The 11,162-nt window shown below is 45.2% G+C and overlaps 1 protein-coding gene across 3 annotated transcripts in view; it reads left to right on the forward strand.

The window, feature by feature from the left end:
* Window positions 1-9,591, forward strand: part of CAMKK2 (calcium/calmodulin dependent protein kinase kinase 2) — a 56,639-nt gene extending 47,048 nt beyond the window's left edge. For all 3 annotated transcript variants that reach the window (XM_060028011.1, XM_060028012.1, XM_069541305.1), the window contains one exon: window positions 6,363-9,591. In XM_060028011.1, coding sequence (XP_059883994.1) covers window positions 6,363-6,527 — 165 coding nt within the window. In that variant the 3' untranslated portion in view covers window positions 6,528-9,591. The remainder of the gene's footprint in view (window positions 1-6,362) is intronic.
* The last annotated feature ends 1,571 nt before the right edge of the window (window positions 9,592-11,162 follow it).

An 11,162-nucleotide genomic window follows, 5' to 3' on the forward strand; every position in this document is an offset into this window, starting at 1 on the left:
CTCCATACAAATTTTAAGATTATTTGTTCTAGTTACGTAAAAAATGCCATTGGTAATTTGATAGGGATTGCATTGAATCTGTAGATTGCTTTGGGTAGTACAGTCACTTTCACAATATTGATTCTTCCAATCCAAGAACATGCTATATCTCTCCATCTGTTGGTATCATCTTTAATTTCTTTCATCAGTGTCTTATAGTTTTCTGCATACAGGTCTTTTGTTTCCCTAGGTAGGTTTATTCCTAGGTATTTTATTCTTTTTGTTGCAGTGGTAAATGGGATTGTTTCTTTAGTTTCTCTTTCAGATTTTTCATCATTAGTGTATAGGAATGCAAGAGATTTTTGTGCATTAATTTTGTATCCTGCACCTTTACCGAATTCATTGATTAGCTCTAGTAGTTTTCTGGTGGCATTTTTAGGATTCTCTATGTATGGTATCATGTCATCTGCAAACAGTGACAGTTTTACTTCTTCTTTTCCAATTTGTATTCCTTTTTTTTCTTTTTCTTCTCTGATTGCCATGGCTAGGACTTCCAAAACTATGTTGAATAATAGTGGTGAGAGTGGACATCCTTGTCTTGTTCCTGATCTTAGAGGAAAGGCTTTCAGTTTTTCAACACTGAGAATGATGTTTGCCCTGGGTTTGTTGTATATGGCCTTTATTATGTTGAGGTAGGTTCCTTCTATGCCCACTTTCTGGAGAGTTTTTTATCATAAATGGGTGTTGAATTTTGTCAAAAGCTTTTTCTGCATCTATTGAGATGATCATATGGTTTTTATTCTTCAATTTGTTAATATGGTGTATCACATTGATTGATTTGCGTATATTGAAGAATCCTTGCATCCCTGGGATAAATCCCACTTGATCATGGTGTATGATCCTTTTAATGTGTTGTTGGATTCTGTTTGCTAGTATTTTGTTGAGGATTTTTGCATCTATATTCATCAGTGATATTGGTCTGTAATTTTCTTCTTTTGTAGTACCTTTGTCTGGTTTTGTTATCAGGGTGATGGTGGCCTCATAGAATGAGTTTGGGAGTGTTCCTTCCTCTGCAGTTTTTTGGAAGAGTTTGACAAGGATGGATGTTAGCTCTTCTCTAAATGTTTGATAGAATTCACCTGTGAAGCCATCTGGTCCTGGACTTTTGTTTGTTGGAAGATTTTAAATCACAGTTTCAATTTTATTACCTGTGAAGGTCTGTTCATATTTTCTGTTTCTTCCTGGTTCAGTCTTGGAAGCTTATCCCTTTCTGAGAATTTGTCCGTTTCTTCCAGGTTGTCCATTTTATTGGCATAGAGTTTCTTGTAGTAGTCTCTTAGGATGCTTTGTATTTCTGTGGTGTCTGTTGTAACTTCTCCTTTTTCATTTCTAATTTTATTGATTTGAGTCCTCTCCTTCTTCTTCTTGATGAGTCTGGCTAATGGTTTATCAGTTTTGTTTATCTTTTCAAAGAACCAGCTTTTAGTTTTATTGATCTTTGCTATTGTTTTCTTTGTTTCTATTTCATTTATTTCTGCTCTGATCTTTATGATTTCTTTCCTTCTGCTAACTTTGGATTTTGTTTGTTTTTCTTTCTCTAGTTCCTTTAGGTGTAAGGTTACATTTTTTTATTTGAGATATTTCTTGTTTCTTGAGGTAGGCTTGTATAGCTATAAACTTCCCTCTTAGAACTGCTTTTGCTGCATCCCATAGGTTTTGGATTGTCGTGTTTTCATTGTCATTTGTCTCTAGGTATTTTTTGATTTCCTCTTTGATTTCTTCAGTGATCTCTTGGTTATTTAGTAACGTATTGTTTAGCCTCCATGTGTTTGTGTTTTTTACGTTTTTTTCCCTGTAATTGATTTCTAATCTCATAGCGTTGTGGTCAGAAAAGATGCTTGATATGATTTCAGTTTTCTTAAATTTACTGAGGCTTGATTTGTGACCCAAGATGTGATCTATCCTGGAGAATGTTCCGTGTGCACTTGAGAAGAAAGTGTAATCTGCTGTTTTTTGATGGAATGTCCTATAAATATCAATTAAGTCTATCTGGTCTGTTGTGTCATTTAATGCTTGTCCTTCCTTATTTATTTTCTGTTTGGATAATCTGTACATTGGTGTAAGTGAGGTGTTAATGTCCCCCACTATAACTGTGTTACTGTCGATTTCCTCTTTTATAGCTGTTAGCAGTTGCCTTATGTATTGAGGTGCTCCTATGTTGGGTGCATATATAATTGTTATATCTTCTTCTTGGATTGATCCCTTGATCATTATGTAGTGTCCTTCCTTGTCTCTTGTAACACTCTTTATTTTAAAGTCTATTTTATCTGATATGAGGATTGCTACTCCAGCTTTCTTTTGATTTCCATTTGCATGGAATATCTTTTTCCATCCCCTCACTTTCAGTCTGTATGTGTCCCTAGGTCTGAAGTGGACCTCTTGTAGACAGCATATATATGGGTCTTGTTTTTGTATCCATTCAGGAGGCCTGTGTCTTTTGGTTGGAGCATTTAATCCATTCACGTTTAAGGTAGTTATTGATATGTATGTTCCTTTTTTTTTTAATATAAATTTATTTATTTATGGCTGTGTTGGGTCTTCACTGCTGAGCGCAGGCCTTCTCTAGTTGTGGCACGTGGGCTCAGTAGTTGTGGCTTGCGGGCTCCAGAGCTCAGGCTCAGCAGTTGTGGTGCATGGGCTGAGTTGCTCCACGGCATGTGGGATCCTCCCGGGCCAGGGATCGAACCTGTGTCCCCTGCATTGGCAGGCACACTCTTAACCACTGCATCACCAGGGAAACCCCAATATGTATGTTCTTATTACCATTTTCTTAATTGTTTTGGGTTTGTTTTTGTAGGTCCTTTTCTTGTCTTGTGTTTCCCACTTAGAGAAGTTCCTTTAGCATTTGTTGTAGAGCTGGTTTGGTGGTGCTGAATTCTCTTAGCTTTTGCTTGTCTGTAAAGCTTTTGATGTCTCCATCAAATGTGAATGAGATCCTTGCTGGGCAGAGTAATCTTGGTTGTAGGTTCTTCCCTTTCATCACTTTAAGTATATCATCCCACTCCCTTCTGGCTTGTAGAGTTTCTGCTGAGAAATCAGCTCTTAACCTTATGGGAGTTCCCTTGTATGTTATTTGTCTTTTTTCCCTTGCTGCTATCAATAATTTTTCTTTGTCTTTAATTTTTGCCAGTTTGATTACTAAGTGTCCTGGCGTGTTTCTCCTTGGGTTTATCCTGTATGGGACTCTCTGTGCTTCCTGGACTTGGGTGGCTATTTCCTTTCCCATGTTAGGGAAGTTTTCGACTATAATCTCTTCAAATATTTTCTCGAGTCCTTTCTCTCTTTCTTCTCCTTCTGGGATGCCTATAATGCGAATGTTGTTGCATTTAATGCTGTCCCAGAGGTCTCTTAGGCTGTCTTCATTTCTTTTCATTCTTTTTTCTTTATTCTGTTCCTCAGCAGTGAATTCCAGCATTCTGTCTTCCAGGTCACTTATCTGTTCTTTTGCCTCAGTTATTCTGCTATTGATTCCTTCTAGTGTAGTTTTCATTTCGGTTATTGTATTGTTCATCTCTGTTTGTTTGTTCTTTAATTCTTCTAGGTCTTTGTTAAACATTTCTTGCATCTTCTCGATCTTTGCCTCCATTCTTTTTCCGAGGTCCTGGATCATCTTCACTATCATTATTCTGAATTCTTTTTCTGGAAGGTTGCCTATCTCCACTTCATTTAGTTGTTATTCTGGGGTTGTATCTTGTTCCTTCATCTGGTACATAGCTCTCTGCCTTTTCATCTTGTCTATCTTTCTGTGAATGTGGTTTTTGTTCCACAGGCTGCAGGATTGTAGTTCTTCTTGCTTCTGCTGTCTGCCCTCTGGTGGATGAGGCTATCTAAGAGGCTTATGTAAGTTTCCTAGTGGGAGGGACTGGTGGTGGGTAGAGCTGACAGTTGCTCTGGTGGGCAGAGCTCAGTAAAACTTTAATCTAATTGACTGTTGATGGGTGGGGCTGGGTTCCCTCCCTGTTGGTTGTTTTGCCTGAGGCGACCCAACACTGGAGCCTACCTGGGCTCTTTGGTGGGGCTAATGACAGACTCTGGGAGGGCTCACGCCAAGGATTACTTCTCAGAACTTCTGCTGCCAGTGTCCTTGTCCCCACGGTGAGCCACAGCCACCCCCACCCCCCGCCTCTGCAGGAGACCCTCCAACGCTAGCAGGTAGGTCTGGTTGAGTCTCCCCTGGGTCCCGATGCGCACACTACTTTGTCTGTGCCCTCCAAGAGTGGAGTCTCTGTTTCCCCCAGTCCTGTCGAAGTCCTGCAATCAATTCCCACTAGGCTTCAAAGTCTGATTCTCTAGGAATTCCTCCTCCCGTTGCTGGACCCCCAGGTTGGGAAGCCTGACGTGGGGCTCAGAACCTTCACTCCAGTGGGTGGACTTCTGTGGTATAAATGTTCTCCAGTCTGTGAGTCACCCACCCAGCAGTTAAAGGATTTGATTTTATGTGATTGCGCCCCTCCTGCCGTCTCCTTGTGGCTTCTCCTTTGTCTTTGGGTGTGGGGTATCTTTTTTGGTGAGTTCCAGTGTCCTCCTGTCGATGATTGTCCAGCAGCTTGTTGTGATTCTGGTGTTCTCGAAAGAGGGAGTGAGAGCACGTCCTTCTACTCCTCCATCTTGGTTCCTCTCCCAACTTCATTCCTTTTTATGGCTGAATCATATTCCATTGTATGGATATACCCACATTTTATTTCTCCATTCATCCGGTGATGGACATTGTTTCCATTTTGGAGGCTATCACACATGAATAATGCTGCTGTGAACATTCTTGTAGAAGCAGCAGCTGTTTCCGTTTGTGAGGAGTTGGCTTCTGAGATGAAATTTATTGGCCACTGTAGGAGTCAGGTGCTTATATGATAATATAGGAAGACCATTTGGGGATCATTTATGCTTAAAAAAGGAGCAGGGAAAGAGGCAGGTAGCCATCAGAGCCAGTCATCAACAGCCTGCGAAGGCCGCCTCTGTCCCTGCCAAATTGTTCCCAGCCATCTCTGCAGCAGATGATGGGGTGACCCCGCCTATGCTTTGAGCCTCACAGGGTGACAGGGTGAAGCCTAATGGGCTGGCCTTTGCTGGGCCCTTCTCTTCTCAACCTCAGTTTTAGAGTTTGCCTCCCTTTTCCTGCAAGTCTGTTGTTTATTTCACCTTTTATTTTTAATGAGATCAAAGTTGCAAGACACCAAAGACTGATATTGGCCCAGAGGACTTTACTGCCTCTTTATTCCCTCACCTCAGTCCCAGCAGCACCTGGGGATTACCTGCCCTTGCCCTCAGCCCACCGATGGGATGTTTTGGTTGTCCCAATGGTCCAGCACTCTGGAGCTCTTAGGGCTCAGTCAGTCGTTAGAGGCCTTGGGCCCATGGCCCACTAGCTGTCTGCAGGGAGACCAGCTGGTGTGAGCAGGCAGCTGTAGGGCCTCATTGGTTATCCAGTTACAACTCTCCTCCCAGGAGACTTGACACCCTATTCTTTGGCAGAAACGTAAAAGCCAGTGAGTGTGAGTTTTAAACAAAGAGGAGTTTCTTCCTAGGAATGTACAGACATCACGCGTGCCCTTCCCTCGTGCAAGGGCAGTTGCCCTTTGGGCCTAGGGCTCACAATAGACATTAGTCCTGCATAGCAAGCCCAACGGCTCCCCTTAGGAGGGGCATTGTTTGCTTGATGATGGCAAAGGGTTTGGGCCTCTCCTTAGGGACTTTCCCTCACGTTTCCCATCGCACTGCCCATGTCTGTCACCCCAGGCAGCTCTAGCTGGGGACACCAGGACACTTCTTCCCACCAACTTGGTCTCCTGCTCTGATCACACATTGCCGAGTTGAGGGCCCTTCTCTTCGTCGGAGGTGTCCCCTGGGCCTGTGTGCGGAGGGCAGTTCTGTTGACGACCGTTTCCTGAAGGCTGGCTATGTGCCAGGCTAAGTCAGGCGTGCTGCTCGTTGCCCCCAGGAAACGCACCTGGGGGCTGAAGACGAGCGTCACGGTTCCTGCCCTGCAAGAGCTTAGAGCCTAAAGCCCTTGGTGAACAGGCCCCAGTGTGGAGCCCACACGTGACTTGTGACATGTGCCATGATTTTAGGTGTTAGGCCCCTAGATTAACAGCTATTTTTATAGTTCCTTGCTATTTTTTGCACATGATGCTGGTTTTCCATTTACAGAGGGGATACAAAGTCTCCTTTGAAACTTTAATGTGAGCAAGAAAAACGGGGGGGAGAATCTAAAAGAAGTTAAGTAAATAATGTCCGTCCCAGGTGGTGCGGGGCCGCGGGAAACCTTGGTTCAGGGCCGTGCCAGCATTGCGCTGGGTCTTAACACGGGTTTTCTGTTTGGTGAGCAGGAAGCAAGGCAGCGAAGACAGCCTCCGGGGCCCCGACCCGCCTCCCGTGGGGGAGGAGGAAGCGCTCTTGTGAAAGGCGGCCCAGGGGTGGAGAGTCGGGGGGCCCTAGTCCCCGGCTCCGGCAAGCGGACGCATCCTCCGTGGCCGGACGAGGTGATGGAGTAGCTGCCGGACCTCGACCTCGCATGCACGTCTCACCTCCGCGGGCCGCGCCCTGCGTTTCCATAGCAGCATGTCCTACGGAAACCGAGCACGTGTGTAGAGCCTTGACCATCATCCCTGGTTATTGTTGTTGTTGTTTTTCCCATTTGTTTGTTTGATTTCTTTATTGTTTTAAAGGAGACAAAAAAAAAAAAAAAAAAGACGACTCCATGACATCGACCTTGGCCGCTGGCTGGCTGAATGGGAGGGTGTGAGGAGTTGCAGACCCAAAGCCACGTACATTTGGGGACACTTGCTTTTTAAAATGTTTTTATGCCAAAAATCCTTCCTTGTGAACTGAGAATCATGTCAGATATTCCAAGTGAATGTGTGTGGAGTTTGAAAATTGGGGAAAACTGGCAGGAAACTCTGGTGGTGTGGTCTGAGACCACACTCGCTGCATTTGAAAGGGAGGGGAAGAGCGGGTGTGATTTTGCACAAAACCCCAAGACCCGAACCGTGGCACCTTCTAGAACTGTGGACTCAAGGAGTCAGGACAGGGCTGGCCCTCAGTAGCTGCAGGGAGCTTCGATGCAACTTATTCTTAAGAAGGACTTAAAAAATTTTTTTATAAGTAGAGCTGTAGTCAGGAAAACGGAAAGGGCTTGACACCTAACAGCTTCACAGGGGGGATTTTCCAGCCTCAGAGGCGCATTCAGTGGTTGTGGTGGAACATCTCCCCTAAAGGACTGAACGAGTGTGTTTCTTTATGACAGCCGCTCAAAGCTGAAACTTTTCTTCAGTAGTTGAGGGAGCTCTGGTAAATCTCTTGTTAAATTACAAAAACTTCAGGGTGAAATCCTACACTTCCATGTACATTACATGGCTTAAGAGTAAACAACAACAAAAAATACTTTCAATTTTCTAACCAGTCTGAACTCTAGAGCAGTTCAGAAATCATTTCGAGCTTCCAGGATCTCTCCCATGGCTTCAGGGATGTGATCGGAGTTAGAGCCAATGAAATCTATGCCTGTATATTAGCAGCTCACCTTGTTTATAACGTGTGTATTCTAGAGGCTGCTAAGGTTCTGTTTTCTTCTTAAATACTAGCTGATTGTTGTAGTCAATGAAACACTTATCCAGTTTCTGGAGGGCCAGTTAAGAAATGCTTTCGTTCAGCTGAGACACAAATGATCATCCTTACCGGCAAAGCTCTGTTTGGATCTATACAATAACTTTAGGGTACCCTTTAAGAGAAGATGATTGAAACCTAGAGCAGTCCTCAGGTCCACGGGAACCAGGGCTTGGTACAGGGAGTTCCTTTTTGTAGCCAGAAGTCCAGAAAGAAAAAGTTTACCTTTTTGACTTCCAACTAACCTTGGGAAGTTTGGCTGCAGTTCAAGTGGACTTCTTCCAGAGCCACACATAGGTGAGTGTGAAGTTCAAGAGGGAGGAAAATTGGAAGGGCTTCGTCTTCCTTCCTTCTTTGGAATTCCCAGTGCTCTGTGGAATCTGGCTTGGGGGAAACAGTGTCAGTAACTGGGCTCAGAAGGACGTGCTTTCCTTTGGTTTCTGGCTGATCAGTGCTGGTACGAGGACTTTTTGCAGAGAGACAGAGAAGCAGGCCTTGTTCCCCCCATGCAGCGCGTTCACAGAGCCCGGGTGTTCTTGGCGTCCATCAGTCTTCATAAGCTCTTGACTGTAGTTTAGCCAGACTTTTCTTGCTACCTTAAAAGCAGTACCGAGTTAGAGAATGCTGGTTTCCAAGAGCAAAGGACACCCATCTGCTGGAGGGTCCTCTGGCCTGCTTGCTTGCTTTCTGTAATCTGGTACTTCCTCTCACCTCCTGTGCTTGTTTCAATTTACAGGCTCCAGCCTTCCTGGGAGCAAACAGGGTCTGGTTAGTTTGCAGTAAGCACCTTGCAGTGGTTCAGGTCAACCAGTCCTTAGTCTTAGTCCTAGCCCGTCTGTTTGGACTCTGGCCTGGCCGAGTGGCTCGCCTAGGGAGGGCGGGCAGCATGCAGAGCGTCTGCAGAACTTCTCCTGTGTTTACACAACTGCATCAGGTGACGCCATTTCTCCCACCACGAAACTCTCCGTCTAAGGGTTCACATGTGGAATGCCAGCGATCAGGCAGCACTGAGCTATGTAGGTGAGCGGGTTGGGGGAGGCCCACGTTCATTACTTTTTTTTTTTTTTTAAACTAAGAAACACCAAAGAAAGCTGTGGAAAGGAACCGCCCCACTGAGAAAAGTATAAGCAGAGAGGGCTGTAACGTAAAGCATTAGAGCTACTTGGAGCGCAAACTCTTGGGGTTTGTCTCCACTCCTAAAGCACAAACGTTGATTTTTTTCAAAAGCCAGCTCTGTCAGGAAAGGGCAGAAGCTTTTCCAGGTAAGCAAAAAGGATGCCTATCCGTCTCTTCCATTACTGGCTCATCTGTGGGACCAGTTTGGTGTAAGCAAGCGGTGGCCTGCACCTGTGGCTTTGGAGCAGCACATGTTCTCTACCCATCTTCCTTCTGTCCTGTTCCACTTCCCCATCTATTCCGCAGCCTGGCCAGTGGCTCCCATAAAGCCTTATCTAGCCCCTTGTTGGCACTTGGGGCCTGAGAGGCCATCTCCCCTCTGGTCTGGGCTTTTCCGTGAGTTAGGGCTCCCCTCCTCAAAGCCTTTCAGGACAAGGAGGGGACAGCTGTGCATTTAGACACAGGTTCCACCTGTCGCTCTCACCCATCTTCCAAAGGGGAGCTTCACGTTGCCAGGGGAAAAGAACCAAGACCTCCACTCACTTCCAAGGTGCTAGGGAAGGTTTCAAGGTCGTTGATTCCCATCTTCTCTCCAGCTTTACGGGCCGAGTTTTGTGGGACTGCTGACTTTTCTATCCTGATTGATTTCATGCCCGATGCTTCTGTTTTATTCCTGATCCTTTCTACTATGCATTTTCCTTTTATCAGGTGTACAAAGTTAAATACTGTGTATTTATCACTAAAAAGTACATGAACTTAAGAGAAAAATAAGCCTTCGGTGTTTTTCCACAAATGTTTAAGCTTCTCTGTAAACTTGAAATAAACAGACAGCAAAATGGTGCAAAGCCTGGGCCTCTTCGGGATGTTTTTGTTGGTCGTTTAATTAAGTCAGTGCTCTCGAGGTCATCTGTCCTTATGTCTGTTTTCTTTCCTTAAGCTGACAGCAAGATCAGATGCCCATCAGGGCTGATGTACTCAGCAAATCCCTAATTTAAGCATGTCCTAGTACCTCGCTACTCAGAGTGTGGTCCCGGGATCAGCAGTGTCAGCATCATCTGGGACTGGGTTAGAAATTCATATTCCCAGGCCCCGTTTAAACAAGATCCCCAGGTGACTCACCTGTATGCTGAAGCTTGCAAAGCACTGCTCTGCCAGGCAGGTCACTGGCAGATAGGTTCTTCTGACGGAGACCAAACAGGCGAGCAGCTACGGTAGCAGTTTGAATCACACACTGAATACGTCCCGTGGGTAGGCATGCAATGTGACACTTCACCCGTGAGGTAGGTATTAACCCCATTTATGGATCATCATCTGTAAACCGAGGCTCAGAAAGTAGGCTGAATTTGTCAGCAGATTCAGTGTTCTGCAGAGCCTTGACGGTTGCCGGTTTTCATGGCCTCTGGAGACTATTTTAGAACGGTTGCTTTCTCCAGACTGCGGGCTGAGGGCTCCCTGTATTCTAAATGTGAACCTAGCCCACAGGATTGCTTTACTAGCTTTGGACTTCAGTTTTCTGTTATCAAGCGACAGTAGATGAAATCTGAAAGATTCCTGTTCCATGACTGCAGAAATACAACATTGAAATACGGGCCCTCCAGAGACAAGAGCAGGTGTTCCTGTTCAAAGACCCCACTGAGAATCTGATGAAAGGGAGCAGATATGCACACAGGTGCATCACTTTGCACAGCTTTAGGGGTTTCAGAATCTCCTAGAAGGTCATCCATGGATGCAAGGCTGAAGGAACCCTACTTAAGAGGCAGTGCCAAGGAGTGCCGACAAGTGGGGCTGTAGCAGAAAGCAAGATGATTCTGGTGAGTTAAAGGACAGTGCCACCCCCAACCCTCATCCCACCTGGCTGTAGCATTCCATTTTAGAAAAGGGAGGCTGAAAGGAGTCTTCCTCACTCCAGTAACCATCACTCCTTAGCCTGCAAGATCATAAGCCTTTCCTAAAAATTCCAGCTCCATGTGACTGGTGTGTTCAAGCAGGCATTTTTCAGAAAGGTAGCTTGAACCAGAACTTCTTCAAAGGGGTCTGTAAACTTTTTTCTTTTTTCCCCAGAGCAAGAAAAGCCCAGGTTGGCCATTTATCCTGCAGAAGCAGAGCACTTCTAAAATAAACGTTCCCTCAGCAGTTGGAAATGAATTCCTAACGAGGAGGAGGGGCAGGCTGCTTTCTTTAGGGAGATCCTGAACACCTGATGCGGAATGGAGTCGGTGTGCAGGCAAGCTAGAAATAGCTTCGTTAACATTTCACATCGGTGGCAAGGTAGGTGTAGGGGGTGCTGCTTTTGGTTGGAGGTTTCTGGAAGGCAAATGAGGAGGAGGGAGGATAAGCCACCTTCATGTCACCTAAAACTGTTCCCTGTGGTGCAGACCCACACTTTTATGTAAAATGTAAGCACCGGTAAG

Source organism: Delphinus delphis, chromosome 13 (assembly GCF_949987515.2).
Source record: "Delphinus delphis chromosome 13, mDelDel1.2, whole genome shotgun sequence".
NCBI lineage: Eukaryota > Metazoa > Chordata > Mammalia > Artiodactyla > Delphinidae > Delphinus > Delphinus delphis.